The following is a 14,501-nucleotide window of genomic DNA, read 5'->3' as shown; positions in this document are numbered from 1 at the left end:
GACAGTTAGTGGGTACAACATGTATACCGATATCGGTTGGTATTTATCATTAGGTAAATGTTATGGACAGTTCGTGGGTACAACATGTATACCGATATCGGTTGGTATTTATCATTAGGTAAATGTTATGGACAGTTAGTGGGTATAACATGTATACCGATATCGGTTGGTATTTATCAATAGGTAAATGTTATGGACAGTTAGTGGGTACAACATGTATAGCGATATCGGTTGGTATTATCATTAGGTAAATGTTATGGACAGTTAGTGGGTACAACATGTATACCGATATCGGTTGGTATTTATCATTAGGTAAATGTTATGGACAGTTAGTGGGTACAACATGTATACCGATATCGGTTGCTTTACAGGTTCTTGGCTTTTTAAATCTAAATGCATATCACTTTATATTTATTAGAATGATCTATGTGTATAAACACAAGTATGTAATCGTGATGTTTTTCTTAATATATAATAATAAATTAGTGAACATTTAAGTATGTATCTTACTTTGATATTTAATTAATTTTATTGCATTACCCTTGCGTGAATTAATATCAATTATTATTCATTCAGATATCTGTTAAAGTATTAACGTTATGGCAAATAGCTCCCTCCCGCCCGACTCCTATCATGAGCAATACAAACACACAAATAAAAACAATCAGCACTATTGATAAGCGTATATCTGTACAGGATCAGACTGACAGATTAGGGTAAAATATTCTGTTTAATGATAAAATACTGGTAATAGTTACACTGTAAATATAGTAATATCGTAACAGGATCAAAATTAAGTATACGTGTATAAAAATAAAAGTGACAAGAACAACTAAGGTAGAAATATACAAATTGTACAATTATACAAAATGTTAACAACACAACAACAGCTTATAATAGATGAAGAGCGAGCTACAGCAAATAAAACTTTACACATAACATGTAATAATTTGTATGAAACAAATGTCCTTAGAAATGCTATTAAAAATTAGAGTTCGATAGGCAACTTCAAGGTCACTGAGAGAAAGCATCCAGTCGCAGTTTCGTTTACATTTGTTGCATACTCTGCTTTATGCTCTTCTTCTAGATGGTAAATAGTATATGTCTCTGTGCTACATCACAGCTTTTGTATGTCTCTGTGCTACATCACAGCTTTTGCTTCGTGACCTCCTCGTACGATGGCGGACCACCGGATGATGACTGGGCGCTTGTGGCCGACTGCGGGGGGATTATTTGTTGTCCGGGAGGTAACGGGTACGCAACAGGTGCGTTAGGGGTGGCGTAATTTGGGAACTGTGTGGATATTTGGGATGGCATACTGTACCCCTGCGGGGGGTAAGGCTGGCCTTGGCCCGGGTTCTGACTTGAGGGCACGTCCTGATTTTGAACTATAGTGAAAACGATGATACATGTAACTTTATCAATTTTCAAACTGCTACACTAAATCATTTCATATTCATTAAGCTGAATATAATTTTTCATATAACCTTGGGTGAAAGTATTGCATGATGTTTATATTTAGATTATATTGTTCATGTACACGTATTTAAACCAGTACAAAACCAGATGGGAATGTTTAATCCACTAAATATTCATGTCAGCAATATGACTGTATGTATCTGAAAGACAGTACTCGTATAAATAAAAAATGGCCGCGGTGTACATACGTGGTTGATACTACATACATTTTTAGTCCCTGACACTACCTCATTGCATACCTGGATAAAATGTTTTCGATAACATACTTGAGTAATACCTGTATGTACCTTGGAGGTTTTATTTATGTACGTACCTGTGTGATAGTAGTGATGTACGTTGACTTGTGGTTGTTGGCCGGGGTTATATAAAGCCGCCCCTCCCCGGTTCGGAAGTTGAAGGGCTCTCTTCCGGCGTATATAATAAGCGAATATACACATACAAACAAACACTGCCAAAAGTATCAGGGGACCAAGAATGGCAAAAATTGAGAATGATTCTGAAAAAAACCCATGGTTGAAGCATGCAGTTGATTATCAAATTAAAACATTCAACTTATGTCACCTATTTAAAAAGTTCCGTTCACCGATACAACACAGTGTGTACGATATCTAATTCAATCACTTTTGATTTGTTAAGCATGTCAAATATGTTTTATAGCTGGCCATACCTTCTTCACTGGGCTTTTCTTGTCCGCTGTACACCGTGTAAAGTACTCGTGTGTTGTCCTTCGGTTCGTCACCCTCTATCCGAATATATAAAAGCTCAAACGTGCAGAGTATTGGAATAGTATATGCCTCATCATTGCAGTCATAACTCTGGAAAAAAACACGATCAGATAAAAACCACACAAAACCAATTCATGTTCATGATGCATAAATTACCTTTTAATTACCATATCCGCTCAGAGATGAAAATAAAAACATGAGTCCCGAATGAAACATTGTCAGTATGAACTACACTGGTTTCTAACTACCATTATAGCACACACTCGGACGCCAAAAAGCATATCAATTTTTATTGGTTTGAAATATATTTTATTGGGAACAAACCTCATATTTCAAAAATGCTATAATGCAGATTATTGAAATATTTTACAGACAAGTTTTTTTTTTGAAAATTTGTCACATCAAACAACCAAAAAAATCCCCCTAAAACACTCGACAATTGTTAATGAAACATCTTATACACTATTTTTATTTGCTTTGTTAACATTACACCTCAGAGGTGTAGAATTGGGAAAACATTTAAAATCTATGCGAAGGGGGTTTGGAAATTCGTATTTATTGATGTAGATTGGTGAAATATGCAGTGATAAGTTATGACATTTAAATGTTGTCACCCGGGTGTATGAACATGTAGAAGTGACAGAGGGATCTTTTGAATACATGCTGGTAATACAATGACAAACTTTTACGTACGAAACACCAGGCTCCAGGATCATGAAAGATCTTAGGCTTAAATCAAAATTATAATCATTCACCAAAAATGTATTAACCATAGATTTTCACTTGAAGTGTGTAGGTAGCAACAAGATAGGCAAACAATCCTAAAACATATTTTGAATTTTGCTTGTATGTTATTATAAAACTTATGAAAAGCATTCAAATTCTGACTTAAGTCTAAGACAGCTTCATGATCCTGGGGCCAGGATCGTCTCGATAATATATCTATAAAATTAAACAATAGCTAAAATTTATATAAATATAGATTATAAAAAAGCATTCTTAAAGTATTATGAGGTGATCAAAAACGACCAGGCGTGACATATCCTAAACCCTTCGGGCTTTATTGGATTTGATCCCCCCGACCGCATTTGATCACCTCATAATTTCACCAGAGTATACACGAGACATACTTTAGATGGCTTGCCTCTGTTGGTGCCCTCTCTGTATTCCAACTTCTGGGAGCAGTCCATTTTATAGTCCGTTACTCTTACACACACTTCCCGTTCGACACGATCATCATAGTCCCAGCCACTGAAGGACATATCCCGACATATGGTGGACAATGGGGCCCCAGTGTGAGTTACCATCAAGCTCTCTTTTGGTGACGGATTGTATGCTCCACCGCAACGATCATCTTTAAACGTCACTAAAAAATATAAAAAACGACAGTTGTTTAAAAATTTTAAGGTGGCCACTACAACTAGAAATAGTCTCTCAAACCAGCAGAAAATTGCATGTACTTGATTATGATTGTGGTGCTAAAAAGTATATAAATCCAAATGAGAAAAAATATGCAATTTTGGAAAAAACATTGTTATTTAAAAAAATGTAATCTCAGTTAATATTAACAAATGCTTAAAGTGGTTTCGAACTCATGATATTCGTTTCATTTGCCCACTACTCTAACTACTGCATTGTGATGATATTCAAACAAATTAATTGATACAAAACCCGCCGTCTTGCAATTGTGACGTAGTGTCTTTGGAAAAATGTTTAAATTGATGTATAGTGCGTTACCTTAACGGACAAGTATAGATTGAAATAAGAAGATTTTCAAAGGAAAGACAGTCATAACTGCATAACAAGTTAGGGAATAGGATTTTTTTCATTTATGGAATTTTCAATAAATTAAATCCTTTATTGTGTTTTCTATCTTGGTTTTCAGTATTTTTTTTCATTAATATTCATGTATAACAAAAAGTGGCGAATGTAAATGAAACATAGTAATCTTATTTTCCAAACTGCGGACCCAAGTGGCATACAAAGGTATAATAGGGAACAAAAATAACATACATGTATATCATACATGTATGATAAGACATAGCATGCTAAGTGACCCTTGACATGATAACAATGATTAGGATTGTTAGCAAGAAATTTTAGATAAAGACATAGAAAAATGTGAACGGGAAAAGTAATAGTACATGTATATAGAACAATACATACCACTATACAGAGTCAGCTTCTGTATCTAAGATAGTACTTTATTTATCAACGGTAAGCAATTGTTTAAAAGTGTGCCAAATGTTATTATTATACTTTCATGTTAAATACTGAAATCTGATTGGTTTAGACGCAGTTAGTAATCCGTTCTATTACCCTTAGCGTTAGCAACGCACTTGGCAACGGGTAACACAACGAATTGTTACATGCGCATATATTATGCGCGTACGGTTCGCCGTAGAATTCACTTCATTTTTATATAAAAGCAGTAAAATTTTCTCTTAAATCAAGACATTCAGTATAATAAAATAAATAGTGCCTGTTTGGGAGGGTAACTGTTGAAATTGACACCCCTAGAAAACCATTGTCAACCTCCGCTTCGCGTCGATTGACAATGGTTGTCTCGGGGTGTCAATTTCAACAGTTACCCTCCCAAACAGGCACTATTTATATAATAACACAATTACATTTGTTACTCATAAGCTAGTTTATACACTTAACATCCCTATTACTCAGATTAACAAACGTTTTACAAAATAAAATATTTACGGACTTTTGGGAAGGCTTTCCGAAGTTATTGTTCGTTTTTTTTCTTCCTGTTTGGAGTTTACCACTCACATTTCTGAGTGTTGTACACTCCGTTAAGTGAAGTTCCTCCTCCACGCTCTTTGCAGATAGTACATTGCCTTTTGTTTACACGAGTGAGTTAGTAACAACCAGTTTCAATAGCTAAAGAGTGCGAGCTGATTACAAAGTTTTTAAAAACATTTAAAAGCTGAAAATTATTTTTTCTACAAAATCTTGTATGAAAGGGTAAATGATCTAGTTTAACCAATTTATTTTTTCTGCAAGAACAGTACACCAAATGTTATAATACTTTTTACACAATTTATAGATTTAGTGAACAACAATGCTTTATCTGTTTTTGTTATTCTATACAATATACTTGTACATTGTTTTCTTTTAAAGAATATTTCATAAAGAATTTATATGGGAGTTAAAAAATATTTGAAAATAGTTTAGATTACATTTTTAAAATATCAATGAGTACACACCACGAAATTCACCAGCAATTACTATTATATAAGTGGATAAGTACAGAAACCAAGCCATGCATATGGTTTTAAAAAAATAACGTTTCATCAAGGATATTATTATTTGGTCTAAATATTTAGAATATGTGTTTCAACAAGGAATCATTAACCGGTGAAAATTTCATCAATTGTCAGAACTTGCGGCTAAGCCTTTGGTATTCTTTGATATAGAATGTAAATATGTTAAAATCAAATCAATCGAGGGAATAATAAGTATAAAGTGGGTTGTCGTTCTTTGCCACATCTGTAACACGTACAACAATACTTACGTGTACGAGCAGAAGATGGTGCAGATCTTAGGAGCAAGAGATACACGGGTAGTAACCACATCACGACGACGCCTTTATTCATGGTTCATCCACAGATACATCGAGTAATGCACCTTAACTTTCAACAAGGCAAAGCGTTCAGATTGTGATGTAAACAAACGGAGTTACCGTTCGTTGTATCTTTTTTTGGGTGTAATAACCGAAGCGCGATCAGTTTGTTTAATTTTCAATTTTTTAAAATTAATTCTGCAGTGATCGATACTTTCAAATCCCGCATGAATCATAAACAGGCATTTTGTTTGCTAAACAAATTAATAAATTGATTGTTAAAAATGAGAAAAATTAACTAAAATGTTGTTTATGTACGTCAGTACGTTAAATCAGATTAAGAAAATGGCCAAATCGTCGTCCATGGTGCTAGATTTTCGTCTGGCATCAGCATGATTTCCAAAGAGCCATGAATGTTCAATCAATTTCCGTAAGAAATAGGGGGAATTATACTTGGTGGTTGATTTTTAGTCCTGTCCGTTTCTCCAGATAATTGCGATAAGTGTCCGTAGGAAACAGAGGGAACGATACTCGGTGGGTGTTAATACATTATGATAAAGACTCTTATGAATCATACATGTTTTGTTCACACAATACATTAACATGTTACATCAACACGTATTGAAAACGGTTACATATAGTGATTAAAGAACAAAAAGTATACATGTAGAGCATAATGTTTAATGATAGATACATACAAGTAGGTAACAGTTTTTCTTTCTGTAAAGTCAATCATCAATGGAAGTGTCAGGCAGGTACTTAAAGCGACATAGTTTAAGGGGGGGGGGGTGTCTTAACTATTTTGTAGCAAGATACCATTTCCTTGTATTAATATTTGAAGTTTTGAATACGATACTGTTAAGAGGGGTTTTTTTTAAACATAAATATGATATATAAAAAATAGGTTTTAAAATCAATTGGACAACCCTGTTCTCCATGGATTATACGCTGGAGGTTTGGAAAATAAAGTATTTTTATATTTTAACTTGTTAAATTTGTAGGAGCTATGAACTCCTTTTGAAAACAATGACACGTAGGTGTCTAATGCTTAATAACAAAGATATCTCAGTAATCGCAGTAAAATATACAATAATATAATAGTATTTAAATAATGATAATTACTAGTATTATTCTATAACTAAACAAAACGACATTTCATGAAAGTTTTGAAATACAAGATAGTGTTGTATATATATTATAGAATTATGAGATTTTTTTATACATTATGTTTATATTTCGCTATATGTTTGCAATGGAAATCTATAATATTTAATATTCTTTAAAACACGCCAAAGTTGATCACGACGTATGGGCACATCAAGCTTTGGTCATCACGCGTGTTGCATTGATATTGTTAGATTGAAAGAAACTATTGGCTCAAGGTTGAAATTAATAACGTACACCGAGACATTAATAAATGCTGATGAAGAACATGATAAGATTGAAAGCCGATCTTTAATCCGAGTACAATTGTATCCATCTCATATCATTAAAAACAAAACAAAATATATGTTTATAATTTCAAAACAATTAGGATACCAAACAATTTTAAACATGTATAAGGATTTGTACCACTGCCTATGTTGTTATATGATATAATGACACCGACAGCGATTGTACATGTAATGTATAGGTTATTGATTTACGCTAAGTAAAACGTCAATGCACAGCTTATTTACTTCTGGTAATTTTCATAACATATTGCACAAATATTGCACATACATAAATAGAAACATTTGGCATAGCCGAGAATATACACATTACATTGCTAAGATTGTATGGCACATTTGTCACAAAAGCACCTACAAATGTTTCTTAATCAGAGGATACCGGTATTTTTTATTTTTTAATCCGCTGCCCTGGTTTCATGGTTCTCTTAGGGTTGACATCAACTGTTTGTGTTCGAGCTGGATCATCAACATCATGTGTTTTGCGCTGTAAGTTAACTTTTCGCCATAGTAATCTATAAAAGATGTGCAGGTACTTGAATTTACATTGTTTATATACTCTTGAAAATGATAAAGCCCAGAGTTTTTAACATTTTAAACTGATATTTTGAGAGAGAGAGAGAGAGAGAGAGAGAGAGAGAATAAAAATACTTTAGCTATTAAACGTACATTAATCCTAGTGTAAGACATATAATCGATGCAATTGCTATCAGGCAAATTAACCAAATCGGGATGCAAGCTATAAGTTAGAGAAAAAAATATCACAAATGGAATTATTCATTTGTAGAGTGAAGCTTTCAATAATATATCAAATAAAATATAAATATGATTTTAACTGCTTTAATAAATTTGTACTCAATAATTGATAAAGAAAATACATAATATAAATGCCAAACCTACCTAAAGATCTATAACCACATGTATTTGTTCCGATTCCAATGTTTATTGGTGACACTATTATATATATATATATATATATATATATATATATATATATATATATATATATATATATATATATATATATATATACATCCTTCTTCAGGTGAACGTACATAAGTTCGTACGTAACTTATGTACGTTCACCCGAAGAAGGATGTAAATCCAGAAAGCGCTAGTGAATAGAAACTTTGGAACTGTTCATTTTCTTTTTCTTTATATATATATTATGAGGTAGGTAAATATACCTATAGTTAAATTTCGAATCAATCGTAACGTTTCACCTTTTAAGTAATAATTCAACGTTCCAATTATTCTGCCCTTATTATCATCTAATGAAAACAGATTTGTTTTAATGTCAGTACGTCACAACATGGAGATAAACCTGGGGTTTTTTGCATTAAGAAAGTTGCTTGTGTAATTTTGTAGAGCAGTGCAGGGAATATATACCTTAAGACAATCTTACTGTTTTCATAAAGATTTTCCGAATTGTTGTTTTCATAGAGATTTTTGTAGTGTGAAATATTACAAATAAACTAAACTCTTTGAAAAATGAAATAGAATATATGAAGAACAGCGTACCCAAATTGATAAAAAAAAAAAGGTTTTGACCACACCTTTTAAAAATGACCAAATCCAAATGTCATCCACCAGATCAAGTTCTACACGCACCTATGTTTGATTCAATTACAGAAAAATCTTAAGGATTATAACACTTAGACATTTAAAGTCCTGAAAGCTACACAAACTATAATTTGCGTCAATTTTGAATTACAGTGAAAACGCACGCGTTTGTTTACTTATAAAAGTTACTTTTATTCTGCAAATTGTGATGGTGAATTCCATCTTGTTTCAAAGATATAGAATTTTTGCTTTTTTCCTGCCCGGAAAGTTATGCCTTTTCATAAATATTGATGATGAAAGAGCGAAACCGACCTCAATATGCATGTCTGCGGGAAATAAGGTGGCCGTGGTTAAATTGCCTAGTTACATATCCGTCTTGATTTTTCATTTTTTCATACTTATTGTTCGGCCATTGTCAATCCCAGAATTGTGTACGGATTTCCCCGTTTTTCCAATTGCAACAAACAGAACACGGCGGGTGGTACCTGATCCTACCTTTATTTTTTGTAGAAGTTAGTGTTTGCTCTGCTCCTGTTTTATATTTCTCCTTTTGATCATGACTTTTGATTGAGAACACTGTTCGTTTTCGCCTCATTTCATGTCTTATGAGTGTTATACGTTTAAATTTACATTCAGTGTATATTTCCCCTTATGTTTGCATTGTAAATCTGCGACGTTCATTTTTAATTTAAACAATGTTAAACAATATATAGCCATACAAGGTCAAGGTCATATATACAATATTTAGTGCCATGAATCATCATTGATTGTTTACATAATATACTATAAATCTTATTTACACTTCAGTTTCTGAAGATAATCATGGATATTTAATTGCATGAGATTCTAAAAAGAATAAAAAATAAGTCTTACTAGGTCAATTTACTCTCATCAGGTCTATAAAACTACATGTATGTATTGACCTCATTAAAAGGCTATAATTTTTTTATAATGTGCATTCTCACTCGCTTGTTCTTTTGTTTCTTTTTTTGGAAGTTTTTTTGTTTGGTTCAAATCTACCAGGGTCAATAAAAAAAAGACAATGTGGCTTTCTATCATTTATTTTTCATGAAAGCCATACTTAACACTGACACTTATGTTATTCATATGCGAAGTTTTAGTCTATTTGATGAAACGGTATTTTTGTTACCCCTTTTTAAAAACAACATGTTTTGTCACCACGGCGCAAGGTAACGTTCAAAACATGACGTCAAGATTATACACGCACAGTTTATATATATACCCAATCTTAGCCTCTTGTGCCTTTCTCCTTTTTCTTACGATTTAAAATTGCACTGAACCACTTAACAATTTATTTGCACACATTTGTTCGAGAATCATCAGTTAGTTCTTCAAAGTTTTCATTTTCTAACCTTTATCTCTTACTTTACAGTAAAGATGAACGTCGGTTGACATAACTCATTTTTGACCAAATATTTACAGATATTCTACTCTCTTTCGGACTGTTTTATATTCAAAATACAATTACCACCACCCCCAAAAAATATTATTTAGAATCTTATCCCGCAAAAATGAGGTCACGGCGCACGGTTAACTTTGTGTTCTGTAAACAATAAGCCATATTCCGTTGAAAGTGATATCCCCCATAAATTGGGCTTAAAACCAACTAATATTGAAACCTTAAATTAAAGATTTGTAATGATATTCTATGTACCAAATATTGACGGGATATTTAAAAATAAACATTGTCATGAAGGTGGTTTTGATATGCTATTTTGACGGTTTTAATAGATTTATAGCAATTTTCTAATTGGTACTTAAATATTCGCCCAATATTTTCCAAAATTTACATGATATACCACACAATCTTTGTATGCAAGACAGACAGCATTTAAAATCCTATTTCAGAACATAAACATATTAATAGAAATTGCAGAATTTTTTTTGATTTTTAGGGTGAAAAATGTATTTGAAAATGATAAGAGAAAGAACGACAAATATGGAGAAATGCATATTCTAAAAGTGTTTTTGTACATGTATATAAAAAAGCAGCACATGTTTTAGGTAAATCAGAATCATTTGACTAATTTTTAACTGTCGTTTTTAATAGCTGATTATTTTCTTGAAACATCCTTAGAAGATTCATTTTTAAAACAATATTATTAAGATTTTTGGGTTAATATCTGACTATTCTGCATAGGAAGTATAAAACGATATTTGTCAATATAAACACAAGCCGGTGTTTAATGTACATGTCTGAAATGGTGAATATTTAGAGTAATCAAGAAATCCTTGAGAATTTGTGTTAATGGTATTCTAGTTTTTTCAGGACGTTTTTTGTAAGGTTGGTCTAGAGTTCACACAAACAGGGATGAAATGGAAATACAATTCTTTTCTTTATTTAGCTGACATAATTGGATGAATTCGAAATTTGTTAAAAGCCACAGAATTAGGAGATTAAATTTTATTGTTTCGTGTTAAAAGCACAACTTACAAGTCAATCACATTTAATAATGGCTTGTAACTAATAAATAGCAAAGCTTAAATCATCAAAGTTTTGTATGATATGGTATAAAAGTTAATATTAAGGTAAGAAATTAATTTTATAGACGGTTAATCAAATTTATTAGAAACACTTTTACTTGGATATTCATATAAACTGTTATGAGTTTTCAATCGTCTCGCATTCGACCGATAAAAAACACACAACTCGTTGGATAAATATCATCTACTATCGCAGATCTCTAGAGATCTTATATCTGAAATTCGTATGTATATTTGAACAGTAGTGTCACAAATTAACATAAGACACGGAACAAGTCCAGTTGGACACACAACTTTTGGAAGTCTAGTCATTTATAGTATGTATTAGCATTACCGTTTATGAAATAAACAACTTAATTGCGATAACACTGTTCTTTAAACATTGCACTATTAATTAAATCAGAAAGAAGATATTTAATAAGAAAAAAATCTTTAAAATCTCTAGAAAAATAAAAGTATTTTGTATTCAAGCAATGAAATGTGGCGATAACGAACTTTCTAAATCAAAAGTCTAGAGGAAAAATAGAAAACGGGAGCACGGACCACTACAATGATTGAAGGCAGAACCAGGTGCCATTGAGAAGTGAGCATCCTAAAATGTAAGAATTAAATTTTTGGTACCATGTACACTTGCATAGTTTTTTTAAGAGGAAGCCAAATGCAGGCTAGAATTAACTAATCAAAATGACATGTCAATCCTTTACTGAAAATTGAAGCTGATTTATCTATGGGCAGATAATAAAGAAAATCCAAGGCTGAGAGAATCTATGAAAATTGTGTCTAAACATGTTGACATTGTGATAGAATAGTAAAAATATAAACATGCAATACTACTGCTTTGTGTTTAGGAATACATCAACATTTATTTGCAAGACAGGAAAATTCGATACCCATGCGCATTCATTTTTTAAAAACTCGATTTGATAAAATTACTTATCAGAAGGAGACAAAGTTAGCAGTTGTTAAGCTAAATTCGTGTATCAACTATGACATTTATTTGTTACTGATTTAGACAATATAAATCAAATGTTGTTATAGTCTTTTATTATGAACTCTTACACTTGATAACTTAATGATTTCACTATTCTTTATACAAAACATCACTTTTTATTGATATCTTATCTTATTAATGACCTTATAGTGGACCAATCAATCTTAATTAAGTTGTTTACTAGATAAAAGGTAATGTCATTATTATATAATTGCCAAGCTTACCTGAATATGTATTACCGCTTCGAGTTGTTCCGTATCCCGTGTTGATTTGTAACACTACTGTCATAAATATAAATATGGACTTTAAGAATTTGTATTATGCATGAGTTATCAACATTTATCATTATTAATTTTGAACCAATTGTTAAACTTGACCTTTTAGTATCAAATAGTCTTTGTATTTTCACACTAGAAATTAGCTTAATTATGTCAGTAATTTTAGTAAAAAAAAAACAACAGGCCAGCTTACCACCACTTGTACTTGCTCCAGGAGTAGGAGTTACATATGGTCTGTTTTCTACATGAAATACATATAATAAAACAAAATAGAAAATGCTAGAAATTCATACATCTAGGAAATAAACCATTTTGTGCTGGTTTCCTTAACCTTTTGTGGAATCCTTGGTAAAGACAAATATACTATGCTAATTTTATACTAATGATATTGATGTTATCAATCAGTCTTCAGATTACTATGGATATTTTATGGATTTTTGAGATGGTTGACAGTTTGTTATTGTCATATATCAGTTTAAATAATACCGTAGCAATAAGCCTTATCACAGCTTGTGGAGTTCCGATGGAAATATACAAGGAAGGGTGTGCAATTCCTGATATCGGTGTCAGTGATATTTTCACAACACCCAGTAGCGTTTGTTTTACAAATATGTTTTGATACGCGGCTATTTGAGACCGGAAGCGTCCCTGAAAGAAGACAAAACGTAAAGTAGGACCATCACCAACCGAAAGTGTTTCAAAGACTCTTTATAGCTGTATTCAGATCAATAGGAGATATTCTTTAATTTACTAGTAGTTTAATAATAAGTCCAACCTTTCATCCATAGCGGCGTTTGATTACTGCAATGGTTTTTTGCGGGACACCCCTTTGTGCTGTTAAGTCCGACAAAAATGTTGTCATTATACCAACTATTATTCAGCCAGAGCATTTCACAAGTAACAGCTGCAGTAGGGGTATAATCCGAAGAAACGGACCCATTTCCAATATTTGACAAAAACGTGCTTGTGCAAAGCTGATCTGAAAATAATTTTTTGAATCATTACCGACGACCAAAATTTCGATGTTGTGGTTTTTAAAGCAGCAAATAATGAAAAATCCTTACATGGAATAACGTTCGTGGAAACTCCAACAAGCCAATGATAGGAAACCAGGAAGAATCTCACCAGATCCATGGAATCCTCTTCCAGATTGTATGAGGTCACGTTCCAATGTAAAGTAGTCAGATCTCTTTCTTTAACCACTTTATGTAGCTCAATCGATAGAAAGCATGTTTTAAATTTATCTCTCACACGACTTAAGTCTTAAAGGGTGTTTTCGCTAGCTTTAAGTGAGAAGATAAGAAAAACTACGAAAAGTTTTCGTCGTTCTGCGAAGAACAAGATTTATAACGACAAGGCCCAGAATAAATATGAAAATTATAGGCTATATCAATTGATCAATAGTAACATTTCTATACAAATTTGAAACAGGTCCCTAGTCTAACTAAAAAAACTAAATGTTGATAAACGGATAAATCAGCATTTAACTTCTGCATTCGTATATATTAATCTTATTCTCAACAAGACTTAATGTACGACAAACATCAAAATCAAAGAAACACATTGTTACCTTGTACGACTATGTTCGGAAGCACTATAAAACCAACAACACTCATTATCTACGTGTGTCCAATCTGAAAGATACACGGATATAACATGAGATATAAAAAGCACTAAGAAATCCAATGACACAAACAATAACGTAATAAAAAAATCTGACCCTTATTCAGGACCAAAAAAAAATAAAAACACAAATGCAGGGATAAAAACAATAGCACTAAAAACTACCACTTAGCTAAAATCTAAATAATGAAAATATACTGGATTTAAACGTGGAAGCTATATCTTTGTATTAAAGATCAAAACCCCGAGAAATAAAACTCAAACCCAAATGTAGGGCTGAAAGATAACGTGAACATTCCATTTAAAAATCAAAAT

At 32.2% G+C, this 14,501-nt stretch overlaps 2 protein-coding genes across 4 annotated transcripts; both read right to left on the bottom strand.

The window, feature by feature from the left end:
- Positions 1–671: 671 nt before the first annotated feature.
- LOC117681643 (uncharacterized) lies at positions 672–5,909 on the bottom strand. Its single transcript, XM_034447026.2, has 5 exons — positions 5,731–5,909; positions 3,335–3,570; positions 2,147–2,294; positions 1,793–1,975; positions 672–1,388 (listed from the first exon to the last, which is right to left on the bottom strand). Exons 1-5 carry the CDS (start codon positions 5,810–5,812, stop codon positions 1,147–1,149), a joined length of 891 nt encoding a protein of 296 aa, XP_034302917.2. The 5' UTR covers positions 5,813–5,909; the 3' UTR covers positions 672–1,146.
- Positions 5,910–6,471: 562 nt separating this feature from the next.
- LOC117681646 (uncharacterized) lies at positions 6,472–14,411 on the bottom strand. Of its 3 annotated transcripts, none has more exons than XM_066074533.1 (8): positions 14,134–14,380; positions 13,628–13,765; positions 13,339–13,542; positions 13,050–13,211; positions 12,757–12,804; positions 12,510–12,566; positions 7,896–7,965; positions 6,473–7,741 (listed from the first exon to the last, which is right to left on the bottom strand). In XM_066074533.1, the coding sequence occupies exons 1-8, from the start codon at positions 14,177–14,179 to the stop codon at positions 7,618–7,620; spliced, it is 849 nt and encodes a 282-aa protein (XP_065930605.1). In that variant the 5' UTR covers positions 14,180–14,380; the 3' UTR covers positions 6,473–7,617. The 3 variants fall into 3 exon arrangements, with proteins under 3 accessions (XP_065930606.1, XP_065930605.1, XP_034302937.1); XM_034447046.2 differs by having other exon boundaries at positions 13,628–13,775; positions 14,134–14,328; XM_066074534.1 differs by lacking the exon at positions 13,050–13,211 and having other exon boundaries at positions 6,472–7,741; positions 14,134–14,411.
- Positions 14,412–14,501: the final 90 nt, after the last annotated feature.

This window comes from Magallana gigas, chromosome 2 (genome assembly GCF_963853765.1).
Source record: "Magallana gigas chromosome 2, xbMagGiga1.1, whole genome shotgun sequence".
Taxonomy (NCBI): Eukaryota; Metazoa; Mollusca; class Bivalvia; order Ostreida; family Ostreidae; genus Magallana; species Magallana gigas.
Note: the sequence above shows the minus strand (reverse complement) of the source record. Positions and strands in the feature narration are given on the sequence as shown.

Excerpts from the sequence above, each read along its gene's own strand:
- LOC117681643 (XM_034447026.2), bottom strand. The coding sequence starts at position 5,812 with ATGAATAAAGGCGTCGTCGTGATGTGGTTACTACCCGTGTATCTCTTG. Across the intron at positions 2,295-3,334 it reads ACAGAGGCAAGCCATCTAAA|AGTTATGACTGCAATGATGA; the intron begins GTATGTCTCGTG and ends GTTTTTTTCCAG. Across the intron at positions 1,976-2,146 it reads AGAAAAGCCCAGTGAAGAAG|AATCATTCTCAATTTTTGCC; the intron begins GTATGGCCAGCT and ends GGTTTTTTTCAG.
- LOC117681646 (XM_066074533.1), bottom strand. The coding sequence starts at position 14,179 with ATGAGTGTTGTTGGTTTTATAGTGCTTCCGAACATAGTCGTACAAG. Across the intron at positions 12,805-13,049 it reads TGATAAGGCTTATTGCTACG|AAAACAGACCATATGTAACT; the intron begins GTATTATTTAAA and ends TATTTCATGTAG. Across the intron at positions 7,742-7,895 it reads TGTCTTACACTAGGATTAAT|ATTACTATGGCGAAAAGTTA; the intron begins GTACGTTTAATA and ends CATCTTTTATAG.